The 25,421-nt window shown below is 40.4% G+C and overlaps 1 protein-coding gene across 2 annotated transcripts in view; it reads right to left on the reverse strand.

The window, feature by feature from the left end:
• Positions 1-3,864: 3,864 nt before the first annotated feature.
• The window catches only part of LOC115151973 (choline kinase alpha), a 28,907-nt gene continuing 7,350 nt past the window's right edge, over positions 3,865-25,421 (reverse strand). For both annotated transcript variants that reach the window (XM_029696359.1, XM_029696360.1), the window contains 9 exons: positions 20,352-20,465; positions 18,357-18,490; positions 17,661-17,765; positions 15,732-15,790; positions 15,527-15,614; positions 7,852-7,960; positions 7,642-7,748; positions 6,991-7,072; positions 3,865-5,896 (listed from right to left, as the gene is read on the reverse strand). In XM_029696359.1, the coding sequence (XP_029552219.1) occupies positions 5,837-5,896; positions 6,991-7,072; positions 7,642-7,748; positions 7,852-7,960; positions 15,527-15,614; positions 15,732-15,790; positions 17,661-17,765; positions 18,357-18,490; positions 20,352-20,465 (858 nt within the window). In that variant the 3' untranslated portion in view covers positions 3,865-5,836. The remainder of the gene's footprint in view (positions 5,897-6,990; positions 7,073-7,641; positions 7,749-7,851; positions 7,961-15,526; positions 15,615-15,731; positions 15,791-17,660; positions 17,766-18,356; positions 18,491-20,351; positions 20,466-25,421) is intronic.

Genomic DNA, 25,421 nt, shown 5'->3' on the forward strand with positions numbered 1-25,421 from the left:
ACATGCTCAGATAAACTTTATGAAGTATATATTAAAGTAAGAATGTATTCATAGAGATATTTTTATTCATATCCCAAGGGCAGGAGTATTTATCTTCATCTGTTTACACTTACAGTAGGCTCTGCCTTTCTTTGAAGTTTCTTGAGACCCTGTGTCTATCGTGAAACTACACCAATTTAAATGATAACACAAACATGCCTTTAGCTGAGGAATGTGATTGTCTGTGCTCATTCCTGCATGTGGCCATTGGCCACACCATGATGGGGTCAACAAGAAAAGACAAGGCCAGATCAGATGGTGTCTGCCTGGGAGTGGTCAGTGCTTTGTGCTGACATTTTGGCTGAGGTCAACTGGCAGGGGTTGTCTTTTAAAATACCCGGGGCCACCTGATGCAAACGTTTGTTAAATCTGGCCTCAGCTGTAGATTAGAGCCTTTGTCCCACCAACATTCTGGCAGCTCTGTGAGATCTGTTTCCTTTGTAGTGTTTGAACTGGTTGAACGCAGATCAAGGTCTTTATCACTCTCATGAGAACAGTGAGACCTTTGTGTCCTGGAGAATATAATACTTTTAACCCAATTTGCCACCTCAGAGATCAATGTGCAAAGGAGCCAGAGAAAGGGAGAGGAGATGGTGACATCACCACAAAAAAACATAGTAGTTACATAATCACAGAGGACAATGTGGCATATGCCATAAACTGATGAAAGCAACAAGATAAAAGATGTGTTATTGGAAGTGAAGGTACAACTGCTTTGTAAAAAGGAAGGCAAAGTTTAGAGGAACGACAGCATGTGGATGATGCCAAGTCTGTCAGCTGTGAGTCATACTATCCAGTCATCCAATTAACCTCTAATATTTTATACACTTATCATTGATGCAGCACTTTGTCTGCTTATTTACATACATCATGTCCAGTAATTGACTATCATAGTGCTAGCTACACACAACTCATGAAAACATTTTTGATAGGAACTACAATATTTCTCATGTTACCTGTGTACTGTACAATGTCACAGTTAATATATTTTCTCCCCTTACAAAATAAAACACAACAAAAATCTTGTGTAAAAAACTGTTTTGATTTTTTTCCCTAGATTATTAATGTGCTTTTTTTGTAAGGGTGAGGGGAGAATATTTAATTATGTTATCATAAAAATAAAAAATAAAAACTTTTTTTGCATCCATTTACAATTAATTTGTTCTCGCATTTCAAAATGATTTCCTGCCAATATTTTGTTTTGCCATCAGTACTGTTGGGTTTATTTATTGCTTTCAAAATCATTATTTCTGTTTGCAATACTAAGAATTTTTTTATTGAAATCAGAAGTTTTGCTTGATATTAATGGCACGAAAGTAACTCCCTCACTTGAGGATTGCACCATATAATAACACTATTACTCTAATAAAGGTGTTTAAAGCAGCAATCCTTAATTGAAACATTAACAAAGTGTTCTCCCCACCACAGTTTTGGTAAAAAGCTGAGGGATGGGGCTCGAGAAATGCAAACACTCTCAAATCCATAGACTATGCTATGGATGCAAGGACTGCCCATCCATGCTATCAAAATTATAGTTTTAACAATGTTTTTAGGCTATACAGTGTTTGTTTACATTTACTTTGTTTGCAAACATTGGAGTAAAACAAGCTTATATGTTGGGTTCTGATGGGGCACAACAGCTGAACTAAGCTCATAAGGCATTTATAGGTTATATTCTTCAAGAATCAGTGGGTACATATCATTATTTATGAGTCCAAAAATAGATGTAGCAACTAAGGATTGCCCCTTTAACAGACAGTGACCTTCATACAGCAGAACTACACTCAGTGGCCAGTTTATCATCTTGTACCTGGTCAGACCCCCCTTTGCCTTCAGAACAGCCTGAATTCTTTGGGGCATGGAAATGCTGCTCAATTGGTATCAAGGGACCTAACATATTTCAGGAAAAGATTCCCCACACCATTACACCACCGCCACCAGCCTGTACCGTTGACAACAGGCAGGATGGGGCCATTGACTCATGCTGCTTATGGCAAATCCTGACTCAAATGTAGACCTTACCGTGAAATGCTTACTTACAAGCCATTAACCAACAATGCAGTTTTAAGAAAATATTTACTAAATAAACTAAAGTAAAAAATAAAATCAAAATGTAACACAATAACAATAATAATGAGGCTATATACAGGGGGTACCGGTACTGAGTCAATGTGCGTGGGTACATATTAGTGAGGTCATTTGTAGATGTAGGTAGAGGTAAAGTGACAGTGCATAGATAATATAACATCAGCATGACGTAACAGGAACTGGGATTCGTCGGATCAGGCAATGTTTTTCACTCCTCAATTGTCCAGTGTTGGTGATCACGGGCCCACTGGAGTCACTTCTTCTGTTTTTAACTGACAGGAGTGGAACCTGGTGTGGTCGTCTGCTGCAATAGCCCATCCGTGACAAGGACCGACAAGTTGTGTGTTCCGAGATGTCGTTCTGTACACCACTGTTGTACTGCATCATTATTTTCCTGTTTGTGGCCTGCCTGTTAGCTTGCACCATTCTTGGCATTCTCCTTTGACCTCTCTCCTCAACAAGCTGTTTTCGCCCACAGCTGTCTGGATGTTTTTTGCTTTTCACAACATTTAAAAATGTATTTATATTTAACACTTATTTTACCAGGTAAGTTAACTGAGAACACATTCTCATTTACAGCAATGGCCTGGGGAATAGTTAGAGGGGAGAGGAAGGGGGATGAATGAGCCAATAGGAAGCTGGGGATGATTAGTTGGCCATGATGGAATGAGGGCCAGATTGGGAATTTAGCCAGGACACCGGGGTTAACACCCCTACTTTTATGATAAGTGCCATGGGAAAAGTGCCATAAGTGCCATCGGTAAACCCTAGACACTGCCGTGCATGAAAAGCCCAGGAGGACGTCTGTTTCTGAGATACTGGAACCGGCGCGCCTGGCACCAATGATCATACTTTGCTCAAAGTCGCTTAGGTCACTCGTTTTCCCATTATAACGTTCAATCAAACAGTAACTGAATGCCTCGATGCCTGTCTGCCTGCTTTATATAGCAAGCCACGGTCTTGTGACTCACTAACTGTGGGATCGGACCATTTTCAGGAATAGGGTGGTGTACCTAATAAACTGGCCAATGAGTGTATGTCACCATTTGAACGTGATCCATTAACCTGCCCCCAGAAAATGTATGGTAACACTTTATTCTGTCCACTGTTCCGTAAATATCCCGCAAAATCGTTCCCTTGTCACGCATTTGGGCTTTTTAGATGTGGTTACCCTGGTGGAATTCCACCGGTGGAAACATTGCTACTGCGACATGTTAACACCATCTTTTCACATGTGAGGAGAATAACATATTTTAACCCCAAATGGGAATCTGCAATTTCACATATGAAAGTGAGATTTTCACATATGGCATTTTCTTGCATGTGATTCTGCAAATTAGATTTTCACGTGATTGATTTTCACGTGAACTTGCAATTCCACATGTACAACATTTGATTTTCACGTGAAACTGCAATTCACGTTAGGTGAAAACATGTTATTATCATCACATGTCAATAGTTGGTGTTAACATGTGAACTCAAAGTAATACATGTGAAAATATGGTTTCAAATGTGAAATTTAAGCTCAACATGTGAAAACTGCTTGAAAATGGGATTTTCATATGTGTAACTGCAAATGTGACATGTTTTTTTGTAAGAGCAGTCACACAGGCTAATATTATTTCTCGAATCAGGTGTGTGCACTGAAATAGTTTACTGCTTCATGTTTTCAATAATATGTTGTAAAATATTTCCATTGAATCCATAGTGAGACACTCACAAATGCAAGAATACACATTTTCTCTTTGCTGTAGTATTTATACAATGCAGTAGAAGGTACAGTAAATGTATGCACTTGCAATAGTGGTACATTTACAAAGCACTTAACCCTTACTATTTTATACAGTACATATTTTCTTATTTTAGAGTACTTGCATAGCTGTATAGCTAAGCAAGGCTAAATGTTTGCACAAAATAGAGTAGTTGGGATCCTTTCACAGCATAAACAAATTTCGACACTCAATTCAACTATCCATAAGTATACAATATACATTATCAACAATATTCAGTGTAATGTAGAGGAGCTCCTTCTTACCATGTTTGATAATCAATTACATGTACATTTTATTTGATCAATGTGTTGGATGGCAAGACATGAAATACACCAAGGATGTACTCAAAAATTTGAATGTGACACTGTCAATTACATTTGAAAACAGTTGGATCAATTCTTATTTTGTCTCAAACTAATAATATAGCATGAAAGAGAGGTGTAAGGTATATACAAATATACACGTATACATGAGAATGGAATGTAGTTGATCACACAATACTATAGGAGGTGTGAAGAAAACAGGAGTGAAACATATTTCATAGGAAAGAGACAACTTTCTTATTATGAAAAATACTTATTCCATTTGAGGAAAAAATTGAAAAAGTTTATCCTAAAAAATAAACTGGGTCAGGAAAGTGCCACTAACCTCGTCCCTAGGCTAACTGCGTCCAAGCACTGGGAAGAAGTGTCTGGTGAACGAAAAAAAGTGCCACTGACATTGTACATAACGATGACATTTCAAAGTGAAGGCTCATAATTGTCGTAATAACATTGTAACAAGATGAAATAAACATTTTTACATAAAACAAATATAATGATGAAATACAGAATACAAATTCAATTATAAAACATCAATAATTATCACAGTTCGGTTATGAATTGGAAAAAAGTCAAGTAAATATTTCCAGTCCCCAAACATATTCTAAAGATATCATTAGAAACATTCAAAACCTCTACATGAGGATTTTTGTAACACCTTGCTAACAGTTCTTCTCACAACTTCATCTACAACTGCTTAACCCAGCTGAATAACACAGTAAGCATATATTTTCTTTGTCTGTTTAAGTTAAAGCTAATAGCTTTGCTGCTTGGTATTTCCTTACCAATGTATTATCCAACGTGTTCATTAAGAATATATCTGTTTAAATATCATTACTGGTTCAATGACATATTCAGAGCGGAAACCATTTCTGGGGACTGTGTAAAGTAAGAGTAAGTACAGAGTAGAGTTGTGAGGATACCATTACTGTGTTTCAGGTCACATTTTGCACATTATATTCACAGTACTGCAGGTGGAAAAAAATGTTGTTGGCCAGAGATGCTCCCATCTCATTGGCGGTTCTAGATATTTCCATATACAAGTCATTTTAGAGGAATTTCAGTTGATAAGGAATGGAGGAAAACTGAGCATGGATGCAAAGAACCAAACATAATCAATTGAAGTTGAGACTGAGTCAACATGGCCATTTGGCTTATCACGGTTGGGTCACAGATTACTGGCTTTTCAATTAGCAAGGGTCATTGAGACTTCCTTTCTTTTCCACTATCCCAGTACATATCCAAACAGTAATATACTTCCCAGAGATGTAACTCAGACCTCCTTTCAGAATGAAGATTTTAATCCCGTCTTAATCTTTCTGATATTTTGTTGAAAAGACAAGCCAATAACCATCTTGGCCCTGCGAGCATGTGTAATATTAGGAGCTTAATATTGTGTAAACACTGAGCAGCAATGCATGGGGCATAATTCAACACCAAACCAGATATTCATGGTTTCACTTTGGTCCATGCGATAACAACTGTAGTGAGCACTTCATTCCCAAAGCAGGGGGTCCCCATTAAGCATGGTCCTACACCATGTCTGCATTCATTTCAGTTAAAGCACTATTAATCCATTTATCTTCGACCTCCTTGTTACTATATGTGGTCCCTCACTTAGACACCCAGGCTCCGCTTCTGCTCAAAGTATGCATCAAACCTGGCCATGGCATACTCCTGTGGACAGACAGAGGAAAGAAAAATATTGGAACATTTGCACAGAATGGATTTCAGACAATAGGTAAAGAGAAAGAAAAGGTATATATACTGCATATATTTCAGCATTGAAAGGAAATATAACAGCGATAATCATTCTCAGACACATTCCCAGTGGTTCTCAGTTATCAGGTTGCCCTGACCATGGAAAATACATGTGTATAGTTTCAGAGTAGTCTGTGAGACCAAACATGGCAAGGAACACACTGGCCTTAGAATCTTAATTTGACCAGTATTGTCATAGCAAAATAAGCCTGCAGCAACAGGATAAGAATGTTTAGTCCATAATGTGGCACGATTGGTGGTTAGGCTATTAGCTGGACAATAGTAGGATATATGAAAAGTGCAATACTGTTAGTGCAGGTTTTCAGTGAATGTATGTAAATCATGAAGCTCATCTAAATATCCTGTATTACAGATGTAGGATTTTAATTTGAGACAGTTTGCTACAGCAGGCAAATACTTCTGGAGCAACAAGAAATTATTATGTGGATTATAATTATTGGAATTTTTTGTAGGGGTTGATACATTTATTATTAGGACAAATAAAGTCTGACATTCCTTTTAAACCTCAAATACACAACACATTTGCCTTTCCTGCTGTGCTGGGAAATTCTCAGCAACAAAGGAGTGATCAAATTAAGATTCTACATCTGTATATAACATACCCCACTGGGAAAAACTGGTTGAGTCAATGTTGTTACCATGTCACATCAACAAAAACATTTCAATGTGATAATGTCGAATCAACGTTGAAAACTGATTGGATTTTTAAAAAAAAGTAATCAACGTAAGGTAACATAGTCTTTCTTTCACCCAACGTTTTAACTAAATCCAATGACATTGTGACATTTTTTGTTGACTTCACCTTGAATTCACGTTAGTTGACAACTCAACCAAATGTAAATCAAAACTAAACATTGAACTAACGTCTGTGCCCTGTGGGACAATTCTCATTTATTTATATTTTGTTTGAGGGAGAATGGCTGTTTTGTTTTTATCACAAATACAAATGCTTAAAACAAAAGCATGACAACCAGATAATGGCCACCTACCATGTACCCAAACTCAATGGTGGAGATTCTCGCCTGGATCATCGACCACAGACCCCAGAAGAAGTGCGAAGCCAGAGCAAACCTGTGTAATTACCAACAGGCAAATGTTTCAATAAAACCATGGACGAGCACAATGACAGTATGGTCCATTAAACATACAGTTGGGTGAACTGAGCAAACCTTTGGTCCACAGCAACGGCCACATGGAAATATGCTATTTCATCACTACTGGACTGATTCCAGGGTTTTATTTCCCAGGGAGCATTTTACAGTAACCAAGAGGCCCAGTCTTAGGGGCTCATTATTGTTATGATTTACTGCTGCTCTCTCAATAAGTACTAAACCACAGGTATCCTCAGATTTGTAACAACAACAAAAAAAACAACCACTAAGTCAACTTGTCCTCATATGTCCTTTGTGGTTCAGTTGGTAGAGCATAGCGCTTGTAATGCTAGGGTTGTAGGTTTGATTCTCATGTGGGACCAGAACAAAAAATGTATGCACTCGCTTCAGTAAGACACCCTGGATAAGAGCATCCGCTAAAATAAAAAATTTAAATAATGACTCATGAGGTGTAAATACTGTGTGTCTGAGACACAGTGCCCCACATTCAAGAGGAATACCTTGGCCACCTCAACGTGGGGCCCTTACCTGTTGACTTCCACAAACAGCTCCTCTTTGAGTTTCATCTGATCTTCAGTGCTCAGATTCTGAAATCCCTGGTCAGTCTCTGACAGGTAGCTTCCAATGAAATGCAGCTGCAAAGAGAAACATCACAAGGTTATTAGATGGCTTTTGCCTAAAAAGCCACTCATTCAGATTCAGAGGACAAAAAGCCTTCATTTTGTCATCCTTACTCACCTGTTGGGCTTTAGTGGGATAATTCTTTGAGTTGACATGGAAAAATGGGAACTTGTCATTTGTGTAATCATACATCCATTCACAGAAGTGGTTTCCTATGTCGAATCCCCTGAAAGCACAAAATATGGAGAGAAAAAAAATACCTTTAGCAATGATATCACATTGGCCACGTCAGCAGTCCCGTCTGTAACACCAAATATTTTATACGCTTATTTTCACTACAAAGGATGGTGCGGAAAGCCCACAGGGTCGGATTAACAAATCATAGGCCCAGGGGCTTTGGTTTTTTATTATTCAGTTACACAACCAAGGCAGGGCCCCCCAGTTACCCACCTGGGCCCCCTACCTCCTCTCCTCCACCATCTGATGATTAGTATAGCGGAAGTAGGCTATCTACACTCATTGATAGTGGGTTCCTGTGGTTGGAGGTTGCAGTAAAAAAAAAAATCGTTGCATCAAGGGCCCACCTAGGTATTGGGCTACAGGGTGTCAGCCCCTGTATTAATCAGGCCCTGACAGCCCCGTACATCACTGGTACTCCCTGTATATACAGTGCCTTCAGAAAGTATTCAGACCCACTTACTTTTTCCACATTTTGTTACGTTACAGCCTTATTCTAAAATCGATTCAATAAAAGAATTTCCACAATCTACACACAATACCCCATAATGACAAAGCAAAAACTGGTTTAGAAATTTTTTGCACATTTGTTAAAAACGAAAAACAGAAATACCTTATTTACATAAGTATTCAGACCCTTTGCTATGAGACTCGAAATTGAGCTCAGATTCCAATGATCATCCTTGAGATGTTTCTACAACTTGGGGTCCACCTGTGGTAAATTCAATTGATTGGACATAATTTGGAAAGGCACATACCTGTCAATATAAGGTCCCACAGTTGACAGTGCACATCAGAGTAAAAACCAAGCCATGAGGTCGAAGGAACTGTCCGTAGAGCTCAGAGACAGGACTGTGTCGAGAAACAGATCTGGGAAAGAGTACCAAAACATTTCTGCAGCATTGAAGGTCCCCAAGAACACAGTGGTTTCCATCATTCTTAAATTTAAGAAGTTTGTAAACACCAAGACTCTTCCTAGAGCTGGCCGACCCAGCAAAACTCGGCAATCGTGGGAGAAGGGCCTTGGTCAGAGATTCCGATGGTCACTCTGACAGAGCTCTAGAGTTCCACTGTGGAGATGGGAGAAGGACAACCATCTCTGCAGCACTACACCAATTAGGCCTTTATGGCAGAGTGGCCAGACGGAAGCCACTCCTCAGTAAAAGGCACATGACAGCCCGCTTGGAGTTTGCCAAAAGACACCTAAAGAATCTCAGACCATGAGAAACAAGATTCTCTTGTCTGATGAAACCAAGATTGAACTATTTTGCCTGAATGCCAAGGGTCACGTCTGGAGGAAACCTGACACCATCCCTACGGTGAAGCATGGTGGTGGCAGCATCATGCTGTGGGATGTTTTTCAGCGGCAGGGACTGGATATCTAGTCAGGATCGAAGAAAAGATTAACGGAGCAAAGTAGAGAGAGAGATCCTTGATGAAAACCTGCTCCAGAGCACTCAGGACTTCAGACTGAGGTGAAGGTTCACCTTCTAACAGACAACGACCCTAAGCAAACAGCCAAGACAATGCAGGAGTGGCTTCGGGACAAGTCTCTAAATGTCCTTGAGTGGCCCAGCTAGAGCCCAGACTTGAACTCGATCGAACATGTGAAAATAGCTATGCAGTGACGCTCCCCATCCAACCTGACAGAGCTTGAGAGGATCTACAGAAAGTAATGGGAGAAACTCTTCCAAATACAGGTGTGCCAAGCTTGTAGAGTCATTCCAAAGAAGACTTGAGGCTGTAATCGCAGCCGAAGGTGCTTCAATAAAGTACTGAGAAAAGGGTCTGAATACTTGCGTAAATGTGATACATCAGGTTTTTTTATTTATATAAATTTGCGAAAATGTCTAAAAACTATTTTTTTGTGTTATTATTATTTTTATTTACCTTTATTTAACTATTCAAGTCAAATGGCCTCCGACGGGGACGGGGCTGGGATTAAAAATACAAATAAAATACAAATACAGGACAAAACACATATCACAACAAGAGAGACACCCGAACACTACATAAAGAGACACCACAGATGATCACAGATGACAGAGATGGTCGCCTCGCCTCTCCATCAAGTCCTTAGGAAACTATGCAGGAATTAGTTTTTTTATGTATTATTTCTTACATTGTTAGGCCATAAAAGTCTTAAGTGTTATTACATTCAGCTGGGATGAACTATTGGATATACAGTTGAAGTCGGAAGTTTATACACACCTTAACCAAATACATTTAAACTCAGTTTTTCACAATTCCTGACATTTAATTCTAGTACAAATTCCCTGTCTTACGTCAGTTAGGATCACCACTTTATTTTAAGAATGTGAAATGTCAGAATAATAGCAGAGAGAATGATTTATTTCAGCTTTTACTTCTTTCACCACATTCCTAGTGGGTCAGAAGTTAACATACACTCAATTAGTATTTGGTAGCATTGCCTTTAAATTGTTTAACTTGGGTCAAACATTTCTGGTAGCCTTCCACAAGCTTCCCACAATAAGTTGGGTGAAGTTTGGCCCATTCCTCCCGACAGAGCTGGTGTAACTGAGTCAGGTTTGTAGGCCTCCTTGCTCGCACACGCTTTTTCAGTTCTGCCCACAAATGTTCTATAGGATTGAGGTCAGGGCTTTGTGATGGCCACTCCAATACCTTGACTTTGTTGTCCTTAAGCCGTTTTTCCACAACTTTGGAAGTATGCTTGGGGTCATTGTCCCTTTGGAAGACCCATTTGCGACCAAGCTTTAACTTCCTGACTGATGTCTTGAGATGTTGCTTCAATATATCCACATAATTTCCCTTCCTCATGATGCCATCTATTTTGTCAAGTACACCAGTCCCTCCTGCAGCAAAGCACCCCCACAACATGATGCTGCCACCCCCGTGCTTCACTGTTGGGATGGTGTTCTTCGGCTTGCAAGCCTCCCCCTTTTTCCTCCAAACATAACAATGGTCATTATGGCCAAACAGTCCTATTCTTGTTTCATTTGACCAGAGGACATTTCTCCAAAAAGTACGATCTTTGTCCCCATGTGCAGTTGCAAACCGTAGTCTGGCTTTTTTATGGCAGTTTTGGAGCACTGGCTTCTTCCTTTGCTGAGCGACCTTTCAGGTTATGTTGATATAGGACTTGTTTTACTGTGGATATAAATACTTTTGTACTTGTTTCCTCCAGCATCTTCACAAGGTCCTTTGCTGTTGTTCTGGGATTGATTTGCACTTTTCGCACCAAAGTATATTCATCTCCGGGAGACAGAACGCGTCTCCTTCCTGAGCAGTATGACGGCTGTGTGGTCCCATGGTGTTTATACTTGCGTACTATTGTTTGTACAGATGAACATGGTACCTTCAGGCGTTTGGAAATTGCTCCCAAGGATGAACTAGACTTGTGGAGGTCTAAAAGAAAATTCTGAGGTCTTGGCTGATTTCTTTTGATTTTGCCATGATGACAAGCAAAGAGGCACTGAGTTTGAAGGTAAGCCTTGAAATACATCCACAGGTACACCTCCAATTGACTCAAATTATGTCAATTAGCCTATCAGAAGCTTCTAAAGCCATGACATCATTTTCTGGAATTTTCCAAGCTGTTCAAAGGCACAGTCAACTTAGTGTATGTAAACTTCTGAGGCTGCATTTATTGTAGCTGGGGATTTTAACAAAGCTAATTTGAGAAGAAGGCTACCTAAATTCTACCAGCTCATTGACTGAACCACTGCTGCTCTAACTTCCGCGATGCATACGAGGCCCTCCTCTGACCTCCTTTCGGCAAATCCGACCACAACTCCATCTAGCTCGTACCATCCTATAGGTAGAAAATCAAACAGGATGTACCCCTGACTAGAACCATTCAACACAGGTCTGACCAATCAGAATCCACACTTCAAGATTGTTTTGATCACGTGGACTGGAAAAGGTTCCGGGAAGCCTCAGACAATAACATCGATTTATATGCTGACTTGGTGAGTGAGTTTATTAGGAAGTGCATTGGAGCTGTTGTACCCACTGCGACTATTAAAACCTACCCCGACCAGAAACCGTGGATTTGACGATGGCATTCTGGCAAAACTGAAAGCGCAAACCACCGCATTCAACCATGGAAAGAGGTCGGGGAGTATGACCGAATATAAACAGAGTAGTTATTCCCTCCGGAAGTCAATCAAACAAGCAAAGTCGCAATTCAACGGCCCAGACACGAGACGTATGTGGCAGGATCTACAGGCAATTACGGACTACAAAAATAAAACTAGGCATGTCATGGACACCGACTTGAGGATAATACAGTGCCACCGACGCGTCCCGCTACCAAGGACTGCGGGCCCCCCCTCTCCTTCTTCGTGGCCGACGTTAGTACGACATTTAAATGTGTTAACCCTCACAAGGCTGGTGGCCCAGACGCCATCCCTAGCCGCGTCCTCACAGCATGCGCAGACCAGCTGGCTGGGGTGTTTACGGACATTTTCAATCGCTCCCTATCCCAGTCTGCTGTCCCCACATGCTTCAAGATGGCCACCATTGTTCCTGTACCCAAAAAGTCAAAGATAACTGAACCAAATGACTTCCGCCCCGTAGCACTCACTTCTGTCATCATTAAGTGTTTTGCGAGACTAGTCAAGGATCATGTCACCTCCACCTTACCGGCCACTCTAGACCCACTTCAGTTTGCATACCGCCCCAACAGGTCCACAGACGATGCAATTGCCATCACACTGCTCAATCCCATCTGGACAAGAGGAATACCTATGTAAGAATGCTGTTCATTGACTACAGCTCAGCATTCAACACCATAGTACCCTCCAAGCTCATCATTAAGCTAAAGGCCCTGGGTCTCAACCCCGCCCTGTGCAATTGGGTCCTGGACCCTCTGACGGGCCGCCCCCAGGTGGTGAAGGTAGGAAACAACATCTCCACTTCACTGATCCTCAACACTGGGGCCCCACAAGGGTGCATGCTCAGCCCCTTCCTGTACTCCCTTTTCACCCATGACTGTGTGGCCATGCACGCCTCCAACACAATCATCAAGTTTGCAGACGACACAACAGTAGTGGGCTTGATTACCAACAACGACAAGACAGCCTACAGGGAGGAGGTGAGGGCACTCGGAGTGTGGTGTCAGGAAAGTAACCTCTCACTCAACGTCAACAAAACAAAGGAGATGATCGTGAACTTCAGGAAACAGCAGAGGGAGCACCCCCCTATCCACATCGACGGGACAGTAGTGGAGAAGGTGGAAAGTTTTCAGTTCCTCAGCGTACACATCACAAACAAACTGAAATGGTCCACCCACACAGACAGCGTGCTGTTGCGCCTCTTCAACCTCAGGAGGCTGAAGAAATTTGGCTTGTCACCTAAAACTCTCAAACTTTTACAGATGCACAATCGAAAGCATCCTGTCGGATTGTATCACCAGTACGGCAACTGCACACCCTCAACCGCAAGGCTCTCCAGAGGGTAGTGCGGTTTGCACAACGCATCACCGGGGGCAAACTACCTTCCCTCCAGGACCCCTACAGCACCCGATGTCACAGGAAGGCCAAAAAGATCATCAAGGACAACAACCACCCGAGCCACTGCCTGTTCACTCCGCTATCGTCCAGAAGGCGAGGTCAGTACAGGTGCAAAAAAACAGCTTCTATCTCAAGGCCATCAGACTGTTAAACAGCCATCACTAACATGGAGAGGCTGCTGCCAACATACAGACCCAAATCACTGGCCACTTTAATAAATGGATTTAAATAAGGTATCACTAGTCACTTTAAGTCATGCTACTTTAATAATGTTTACATTTCCTACATTACTCATCTCATATGTATATACTGTATTTCATACCATCTATTGCATCTTGCCTATGCTGCACGGCCATCGCTCATCCATATATTAAATATTTATATGTATATGTTTATATGTTATATCTTATTCCATCCCTTTACACTTGTGTGTGTAAGGTAGTTGTGAATTTGCTAGATTACTTGTTCGATATTACTGCACTGTCAGAACTAGAACCACAAGCATTTCGCTACACTCGCATTAACATCTGCTAACCATGTGTATGTGACAAATCAAATTTGATTTGACTTAAGATATCAACATAGCATGGCAGCAACACATGAAAACTCAGCATGGTAGCAACACAACATGACAACAACATGATAGCAACACAGATTGATGAGGGGGAAAAAAACAATTGAATACATTTTAGAATAAGGTTGAAGCCTAACAAAATGTGGAAAGGGGTCTGAATACTTTCTGAAGGCACTGTAGCTTCATTCTAATGTTTTATTTCTATTGTGTTTTTATTTTCTTCTTCTGCATTGTTGAGAAGGACTTGTAAAGAAAGCATTTCATTGTATGGTCTACACTTGTTGTATTCAGCCCCTGTGACAAATAAAATTTGATTTGACTGACATTGTATTGCCACATCTATTCAGGATTATGATTCCTTGGGCTCTTTCCTTGCTTGCCCAATTGAAAACTAGACCTACAGTAAAAAGTTCCCATAGCAAAGGAAGAGATGTTCTCGCAAAGGGAGTGAAAATAGGTAGCTCTTTGCGAAGGGAATCACAGTTGCTGTGGAAACCAGACAAAAGGAACAACTTGGAGGCTAAACTCCATTCCAACCTTTCTCTATCCGTGGCTGTGGCAATATGGGTCAGTGTTGAAAACCTGTACAGTTCAAGCCCTTTCAAGCGAGCCACACTAGCTGCCAATGAACCCGACTTGGAAGAAAAACAGTGGGAAAACAAACACAATGTGAGTCTAATATGGGCCTCCTTGGACTGTTGTCATTGCTTACAGATGTCCATTAGACTTAATCATTTTTTATTATGAGCACTCAGCTTCCTAAACATGATCTATGTTTTACCCTAGACCCCCATTCAATCAAAGCTTTGGGGAGGACACAGGAGATCCCAGTGAAACCTGATCCGGCTTGAGAATGAGGAGCACGTGTGGTGACGTACAATGACCATGAGAGAGCCTGAGGGTCAGGACGGCGGGGGTGGGCTGTTTTGACGGTACTACCTTAGCTGTGAGCCAAGGCCAACAACAGTGAAGGTCCTTTCCGAGAAATGGGGCACACATGAATTCCACACTTTACAAAAAAACCCTCAATACTAAGCGGTACAGGAAAAACTCCAGTAGGAGACTGGATGGATTGTTTGGTTGGTCTGGCTGGCTGGCTTGTTTACATGATGAAATAAGACTCAGAAACCCAGATGTTTTGGATCACAAATATGTGCGGCTACGTTCTTGTTTTAAATGATAAATACAAACTACCTGGGTAAATTCCTTACATCCCTCTCTGTGTTACAGCAGACATTAAATAAGACATTCTGCAGAGAAAGTGTCACCTTGGACAGACAGTGTTTACTGCTGGATCTAGCTCCTTTTCTGAGGAATGTGCCTCAGCTCTCAGAAACCCAAAGAAATGCTGTACATTTTGTACATTCAGTATACATGTTTTGTCTTTGACTCGGAGGTAAAGGGGATGATTACAGTAACAAAGGGGATGATTACAGTAACAAAGGGGATGATTACAGTATGCACTAGGGCCTGAGCATGAACAGACCTGTAGTTATAACTGCTGTATTCAAAGTCAATCAGCATGAGCTTCTGTCCGTCAGAGCCCTCACGACCACTGAGGAGCAGGACATTTCCTAAAGGATGACAGAATAATTATTACACCACACACATGCACACAGTACAATACCTTGTATTTAAAATATTATCTTCACTAGCTTTACACAAAGCAATACTATGCCTAAGATCCTTACCCTCTTGACAGTCATTGTGGCAGAAAACAACAGGGGAGTGAGTGGAGTCCAGCAAAGATCTACAAAGAAAAACAAGCCATTTTTCAGCAGGTAATAAGCAGGAGTTAGAATGCATTCGGAAAGTATTCAGACCCCTTGACTTTTTACACATTTTGTTACGTTACAGCCTTATTCTAAAATGAATTAAATCGTTTTTTCCCCCTCATCAATTTACACACAATACCCCATAATGACAAAGAGAAAACTGTTTTTTAGGTATGAAATGTCACCTTTACATAAGTATTCAGACCCTTTACTCAGTACTTTGTTGAAGTACCTTTGGCAGAAATTACAGCCTTGAGTCTTCTTGGGTATGACGCTACAAGCTTGGCACACCTGTATTTGGGGAGTTTCTCCCATTCTTCTCTGCAGATCCTCTCAAGCTCTGTCAGGTTGGATGGGAAGCGTCGCTGCATAGCTATATTCAGGTGTCTCCAGAGATTGGGTTCAAATCCGAGCTCTGGCTGGGCCACTCAAGGACATTCAGAGACTTGCCCCGAAGCCAATCCTGCGTTGTCTTGACTGTGTGCTTAAGGTTGTTGTCCTGTTGGAAGGTGAACCTTTGCCCCAGTCTGAGGTCCTGAGCACTCTGGAGCAGGTATTTTGTCAAGGATCTCTCTCAGTACTTTGCTCCGTTCATCTTTCCCTAGATCCTGACTAGTCTCACAGTTTCTGCCGCAGAAAAACCTCCACACAGCATGATGCTGGCATCACCATGCCTCAACGTAGTTTCCTCCAGACGTGACCCTTGGCATTCAGGCAAAATAGTTCAATCTTGGTCAGTCCAGAGAATCTTGTTTCTCATGGTCTGAGAGTCCTTTAGGTGCCTTTTGGCAAACTCCAAGCGGGCTGTCGTGTGCCTTTTACTGAGGAGTGGCTTCCGTCTGGCCACTCTACCATAAAGGCCTGATTGGTGGAGTGCTGCAGAGATGGTTGTCCTTCTGGAAGGTTCTCCCATCTCCACAGAGGAACTCTGGAGCTCTGTCAGAGTGACCATCGGATTCTTAGTCACCTCCCTGACCAAGGCCCTTCTCCCCCAATTGCTCAGTTTGGCCGGGCGGCCAGCTCTAGGAAGAGTCTTGGTGGTTCCAAACTTCTTCCATTTAATAATGATGGAGGCTACTGTGTTCTTTGGGACCTTCAATGCTGCAGAACATGTTTGGTACCCTTCCCCAGATCTGTGCCTCGATACAATCCTGTCTGAGCTCTACGGACAATTCCTTCAACCTCATGGCTTGGATTTTTGCTCTGACATGCACTATCAACTGTGGGACCTTAGACAGGTGTGTTCCTTTCCAAATCATGTCCAATCAATTGAATTTACTACAGGTTGACTCCAATGAAATTGTAGAAACATTTCAAGGATGATCAATGGAAACAGGATGCACCTGAGCTCAATTTTGAGTCTTGTTGCAAAGGGTCTGAATACTTATGTAAATAAGGTATTTCTGTTGTTATATTTTTAATACATTTGCTAACATTTCTAAAAACCTATTTTCGCTTTGTCATTATGGGGTATTTTGTATAGATTTATGAGGGGAAAAAAATATGTAATGCATTTGAGAATAACGCTGTAACGTAACAAAATGTGGAAAAGGTCAAGGGGTCTGAATACTTTTCCGAATGCACTGTATATGTCCACTAATTCACTGTTTACCCCCCAAAAAACAGAATGCCAAATTCCAGCACATATTTCAACCACTCAGACAACAGTCTTTGTATGGAATTATTGGCTTATTGTTGTTGACTGGATTCCACACAAATTTATTGGAAAACACCACGTGACTATTACATAACTGAATTACTGCATATACATATAATCATGTCTGTTCCTGTGTGCTTAGTCTAAAAGGTGTTATGTACGTGATTCAGGAACCAGGGTGGCCTTACTTGAGACTCTCCATCTCCTGGGGCAGATTACAGCTCCTCAGACGGGCAAACTTCCGAATGTGGGACTCCCTGGTGAAGGTTAGTCTCATCACCTGGTTCAGGTACCTGTGGATAGGGGAAACATCAGGACAGTCAGGGTACGTATGGGATACAAGAGGTTGTAGAGTTTAAAGATAAGAATGATATCACTCTTTTATCACAGCGATGATGATAATGCACTTCTTGTCTATACCCGTACAAATGACGCATTATTTGTGAGGACAAGCAACTTTTCTCTGTGATTTCCTTGAAACTATCCTTAGACCACGAAGCAGGTCAACAAGTCAATATTTCCCTCCGATAAGCTAATCCTTTAAACAATGTATATGCCCTGTTTTAACTGTAAGCAAATACTGTAAGTCAATTCACTAGGCCATTCATAAAACACATAATCAAAAGGAAGGCAAAGATCATTCACCAAGACTGTTATTGGCGTGTTGTTTTATTCTACAAATACTTCAGGAAACATACTTTGGCTCTCTGTTATTCTCAAACCAGGTGACTTGAGGATTGACCAACAAAAGCAAACTAGCAACCATTTTGTAAGAGGAGATATGTGTGATAGCTAATGTTTGTTTGGAGCTTTCAGTGAGGTCAGGTTAGGCAAAGAGGGTTTACAGTTTCTATTGGAAATTGCATTATAAGAGACCAACTCACTTGTCGATAGTTCCAAACAGCCATTTGGGCTCCTTGTTGAAAGGCATCCTCATACCATGGAACTTGGCCATCTTCTCAGCTATTTCAGCAGATATGCTTGGCATGCTCAGCTCATCTGTGTCCAATTTGCGACTCTATTAACACAAAGAGATCAAGGAAGGCAGGTCTTCAAGTCTTAGCTGAATACAGCTTGTCTTAAATCCCATCAAGCTGACAACTTTTTATGCAACAATAAACAGAGACAACATTATCAACTGCTGACAGGGTTGTCAAAAAGAATGGAGGGTATAACCAGCTCCATTGCATTCTTCCCTCCACTCTGGCCACTGTCAACACTAACAGTTGAAGATCTTATCACAGCAGAAGCTGCTTAAAGACCATTTGCTTGACCTCTGTGGTTTCTTGGTCTCTGAGGACTTTAAGTGGATAACTAAAACATCTTTACTGCTGTTCTAAAAAATGTATTAAGATATACAGTCCCAGTCAAAAGTTTGAATACACCTACTCATTCAAGGGTTTTTCTTTATTTTTCACTATTTTCTACATTCTACATTGCCAGCAGCATACCACCCTGCATACCACTGCTGGCTTTTTTCTGAAGCTAAGCACGGTTGGTCCCTGGATGGAAGACCAGATGGTGTTGGATGGCCAGTAGGAGGCACCCTTTCCGCTGGTCTAAAAAAAAAATATCCCAATGCCCCAGGGCAGTGATTTGGGACATTGCCCTATATAGGGTGCAGATGGGATGTTAAATGGGTGTCCTGACTCTCAGTGGTCACTAAAGATCCCATTGTAAGAGTTGGAGTTTTAACCCTGGTGTCCTGGCTAAATTCCCAATCTGGCCCTCATATGGTCACCTAATCATCCCCAGCTTACAATTGGCTCATTCTTTCCCATGTAACTATTCCCCAGGTTGTTGCTGTAAATGAGAATGTGTTCTCAGTCAACTTACCTGGTAAAATAAGGGATAAATAGTGAAGACACCAGCTTCACGAGGTAACCACCTGGAACACTTTTTTTGGTTACTACATGATTCCATATGTGTTATTTAATAGTTTTGATGTCTTCACTGTTATTCTACAATGTAAAATAAAGAAAAAACTTGTAATGAGTAGGTGTGTCTAAACTTTTGATTGGTACTGTACATCATACAAGCAAAACTAGTGATTCAGATAGAACATGACTATACTCATGGTCTGTACCTATTTCAATTGATTCAATTGTCTAGCCTAAGGTGTGGGTTGAATTTTGCAAGAGAACTCTCGTTTGGACAATGCCTGGGCAACATGGGCATGGATTCAATTTACTTATCACTTCAAGCCATTTTTTGCCACTTTAAAAAGGGGAGATATTTAGTATGGTTAGGGTAGCAGGTAGCCTAGCAGTTAAGAGCGTTGGTCCAGTAACCGAAAGGTCGCTGGCTCAAATCCGGCTAAGTGAAAAATCTGTCAATGTTCCCTTGAGCAAGGCACTCAACCCTAATTGCTCCTGTAAGTTGCTCTGGATAAGAGTGTCTGCTAAATTACTAAAATGTCAAATGTAAATGTATTCCCTTTGTACATACTGTAAATTAAACACACATCACAGACCCTACAGTTTTCCTATCTTAATTTGAACAATTTCTCACAGTAGGAAAATAATCCTACAGGAATTGTGAATAATAATGAATGTATAAAATTAAAGTATAATCAATACACTCTATGGATTATAATTAATGGTTGATACAGGTTGATACATTTTTTGTTAGGGGAAATCAAGTCTGACATTTAAAGTGGAAATTACAAACTTTAGAAGACTTTTTAAACCTTGAATACACTACAAGTTTGCATTTACTGTGGCGTAGGAACATTTTCTGTGACAACAGAGTGATCAAATTAAGATAGTACACCTGTACACACATACGCGCACTCAGGCACGCACGCACGCACACACAGGCACACAGTCGTGAATATTTGTTTTCTCTATCAATGATTATCACTCCACAGAGTCACTTACAGGGACAAACTGCTCCAGTCTGCCCTGGGGGAAGATGCCATAGAGTTTGGGCCCAAGCTCCCGCTCTGCCAGAATGGCAAACATCACACTCTCCAGCACCATGGCCTCAGCACCCTGCAGACACATAGAACAGAAAGTTGTTAACTTCTCCTATTGAACTTCAGGATTGTTAGTCACTGTTGCCTTGCACAACCAACCTTAGAAATTATGAGGGAAAATGACTTAGTCATTGGTTGATGTTTTCATGGTAACCGGAAGAGAAGGCAATTAATAGGATAAGCTAAAAATGACTGCAGCCAACTTGTGGTCCAATGTTAGCTGTGATTTTTCTTCAAGTGGGGTTTAGTAGGACAGAAACTCATTCAATTCTATAGGATTAAATGAGAACAGCTTAGACAGAGGAAGCTGATGATGAGGCACATGACCTTACATCACATGAAACAAGCTTAGGCTGTCTAGAAGAGACAGGATAATTTTTTCAGGGATCTAGCATTCACAATTCCTAAATCAATGATACACAGGTCCAGATATTTGAGTCATGGGAACTGTAAAATGGCTACCTCAAACAAATTACGTTCACAACTCTGTCAGTGAATTGGCAGGTATTTCATCCATCATGGTGGTAAGTTTAAAAGCAGATTTGGACCAGAAAGGGAAGAAGGGAGTTGCGTTCCACATGAGGAGAATAATAAAACAAGGGGCCAATTGTACTGAGAGAGGCAGGGCCTGCCAACAGCATCAATTAGTAATTGTGGCTGCTTAACCGAAAAAGATACCAGGGCTTTCAACTGTGGAGTAAAATGGTGGCAGGAGCAATTATCTGAGCCCAGAGCTCTAAAATAGCTAGAATTCAAAAGATAGGCCTATACAGTCTGACACATTTTATTAGGAAAGTCTGTTAACTTACAGATAAATATATGTTGATACTTAAAAATAAAGGGTTCTTATTATTGTATATTAATGTAGCTAAGTACATTAAAAAGAATTGCCCTTGTTACACTTTATATACAGTACTATACAGTAGTAACCCTAATCGTAACCCATATAGCCTTGAGTACAATCCAAATACTGTGTAGCCGACAGATGCATGGCCGCGGGAAAATGTTTTGGGGTGGAGGTGCTGTCAAGGGGTATTTTTCTCTGCTCATACAGGAGTAATAAAGGCCTAGTGCACTAATTTGGTGGGAATTTTTATTTTATTTTATATATATTATTTTTTCTTTTTTCTTTAAATATATTTTGGGGGGATTTTGATTCATCAGCACCCCTACTTCCTGCGGCTATGAACAGGTGCCCTTATCGACTGTAACGGCTATGAGCTGGCAGTGGTCTGTGGACTCTGACTATTGGGCAAGAAATTTGCTAAGTGTGCACTTCAAAGTGACTCAGCTCTTTCTGTCGGAAGCCAAATAGGAGGAAAACAAACTATAGTAGTGCTTTGCTAATGGCGTGTTGAATGCACTTTGGACTGACCTCATATGACTATAGACACAGGGAAAACATTAGTAAACAGGATTGGGTAGGTTACTTTCTAAATGTAATCCGTTACAGTTACTAGTTACATGTCCAAAATTGTAATCAGTAACGTAACTTTTGGATTACCCAAACTCAGTAACGTACTCTGATTACATTCAATTACTTTTATTGCAGGATAAATCAATGTTAAAGTTTAAATAGCTGGCCTTTACTTTATGGGTTGGTTATGTAGGCTTCTTCTAATCCATCAATTTCTACTACATATAATAATATGTTTAAATTATATCTTTACATTAACAACCAAAGAATATCAGAATTCCAGTCATTCCAATAAATGTTATACCGCTTGATCTTCAAGAATAGGACTTGTAAATATGGAAGTATAGATTAGCCAAATTGATTTACCTGAGCATAACCGCAAAACTAAGGACTTATCAGCCAGCCTTACTCTGTTGTTAATGATTTTGTTGTCATGGAGGACTGATTGGAATTGAAAAATAAATGCTGCGCTCATGGAATAGCATGCTTTGAGCACTACTGAAAGTGCTATTTACATGTGAAAAATGAATGCCATATGCTGCATTTGCTATAGACCTATTGTTTACATTTACATTACATTTAAGTCATTTAGCAGACGCTCTTATCCAGAGCGACTTTTTGTTGGTGACACTTTGATATCTTGATAATATGCAGCTGTTTAATAAAGGGTAAAATCCAAAGATGAAAAAGAAATAATTACAAAACGGTCGCGCCGCCTATGTTTTGGTAAAAAGCTGAGGGATGGGCCTGGAGAAATGTAACCACTCTCAGATTAATAGACAGAGCTATGGATGCAAGGACTGACCATCCATGATATCAACATTATTGTTTTAACCATGTTATGAGGCTATACAGTGTTTGTTTACGTTTACAATGTTTACAAATATTGGAGAAAAACAAGCTTATATTTTGGGTTCTCATGGAGTGTAACAGTTGAACTAAACTCATGAGGCATTTATAAATTATATTCTTCAAGAATCAATATATATATATATATATATATATATATATATATATATATATATATATATATAATTTATGAATCCAAAAAATGGATGTAGCATCTACAGATTGCCCCTTTAAGTCTATCAAAAGCGTGCGAGTTTGAGCATGTATCCGTTAGACCTACGGATTATTTTTTTTATCAGCATGAATTAGATTGAGCAAAAAAAGCCCCACTTTTCTTCCATATGCTTGGATCCGCACTATGCAGCTGTTGCAAGAGCACATTTTTCACTGGCTGTCCACTGGTTTCAAAAACAATTATTGATAGGCAGTTTAAACTTCTTGAATTCAACCATTACTTGGTTCAAATACACATTTGTGAACAGACATCCACAACAACCACAATCCATAATAACCTGACTACACCGCTCGCGTCGCGTCCGCGAGCGTTGCAAAATAAATGTAGAAATCTATGTTATTCAATATTGCACCCACACTGCTCGCGCGCGTCAACGACCGTCTGCGTTGCCAAGGGCTAAAATAGAATTCCTTCCTATTTCTGACGTAGATCGTGCTGCAAGTCCTGCCTCTCCCATCTCCTCATTGGTTTATAGAAGTAGGTACCCACGTGCCATCTCCTCATTGGTTATACCCACGTGGGTGATTGAAAGACGAACTGTGTTGCCGGTCGTTGTGGTAATACTATGAAGGTTTAGATGCCGATCACCATATAAGTTCAAAGTTGAAAAAGCCTGGAAGGAGGAGAGATGACTAGAAACGATTCGGTTGACCATTTTATGTGTGGATTAATTGTCGGAGTAGAGGACCTTGCATTTCAGGTAAAATAACAACTCAATGTTTATATCCCAGGACAAATTAGCTAGCAACTGCAAGCTAGCTAAAAAGGACAAATTAGCTAGCAAGTGCAAGCTAACTAGTTAAATTGCCATAAATGTTTAATGCTTTTCGACCTGTCCCCAAATTAATGTAATTGGTTCAGAGTTTGTTTTGATATTTTAACCTGAGTGTCGAGATCGCGTTTGGTGTAGGGGAACAAAATAAATGTATGCATGATGTTGGGTTCGTGTAAGGCGCAAATAGCTAAATGAGAGAGCAGCAGTGGGATTCACATCAATGCGCTATGTAGATATCAATAATAAGTGACATCCGTATCGCCGTAGACTACACCACTGCTGTCATCCTTACCTCCAGGTGTTTATTCAAGTTGGATAATCTTTGGATGCTGACCTGGATGCTGACCTCTCACCTTTGGAAGACAGCTTGAACTGTAGCCTACAAAAGCCTATTCCTGCTAATTTCCCGCGATCCATCAAACACATTTGGTGTGTCATCATAGTGGTCTCTGACTTGTGGTCAGACTCGCTCAGGTGGAACAAATTTAAATTTGTGCCTTTTTTCAATGCTGATTTCAATGTCATTGAGAAAACAGAGAGGTGTCAACGATTTTTTCCCGCAAACATCCTTTCTGAATTTAAAAGTAATCCTCAAAGTAATCAACTAGTTTTTCAAAAGTGTCTGTAATTTGATTACAATATTTTTTCTGGTAACGTAACGGATTAGTTACCATTTTTTTGTAATCCCTTACATGTAACGGATTACATGTAATCCGTTACTCCTCAACACTGTAAGTAAATACCCCCTGACAACATGGGGAACTCCTACAGTACTCATTTTTGAATGGCTTTCCCACTATTCAAAAGAGAGATATCATCTTTAGGTCTATCCACTGTGTGGATTTCATGCCATAAAATGGGTGAGACCATAGACAATTTGTACATATGAAGCCATAATGATCCTTATTGTGGCAGACCTATTAAAAACAACTAAGCCAATTTTAAACTCTGCAAGTATTCATATTCGACACATTCCCAGATGGGTTCTGCTCCGATGATATTACGCAACATATCTCTGTGGTTCTGATGGATGCCAAATGGAAATCTGCTCAACCTGTTATCATAATCATCCTGACACACATTGTGGCCTTGCAGCCTGTAGGTCTACATGTACAATGCATTTCCATGTCCATGAAATCACTCTAAAAGTGGGTCAGCAGTCCAAAAACATTTATTTTACGACCTATTTCTATCACAACAGGTTGTTGAGCAAGGCTTTTCAAATTCTTTTGGCTAAGTAGCCTACTTTTCAGGTTAATAATCAACAATGCTATCTATCATCCACATCCTGGTCTGTTGATGACCACTTTGTCGTGCAACTGTTCAGCACTCCATTCATCCAACCTTCCTCATTATTGAAAAAAAGAAAAAGTGCTTTTTTTAATGGCTACCATTTCCTCTGTTGCAACTCAATATGCAGTATGATTTGTCAATACATATTTGTTTAAATACATGATTACTACTAATCTGTGGCACAGAAAGTGAAACAATGTGATGTCCCTTTCATCAGGATACTGAGGTCCACTGTGGGCTGTCCAGGTGTGAACACTACTATTCTGACTGCTAAATCACAATTCCTCAAAAACACTACTGTGGTCCACATTTCCTAATTAGGTGTGCTTGCTGAAAGTAAAGCACAACTTTAGAAATGGTTCATACTTATAATAATAATAAATAATAATAATTTAGCTGGAAC

Source organism: Salmo trutta, chromosome 17, assembly GCF_901001165.1.
Source record: "Salmo trutta chromosome 17, fSalTru1.1, whole genome shotgun sequence".
NCBI classification, from domain to species: Eukaryota; Metazoa; Chordata; class Actinopteri; order Salmoniformes; family Salmonidae; genus Salmo; species Salmo trutta.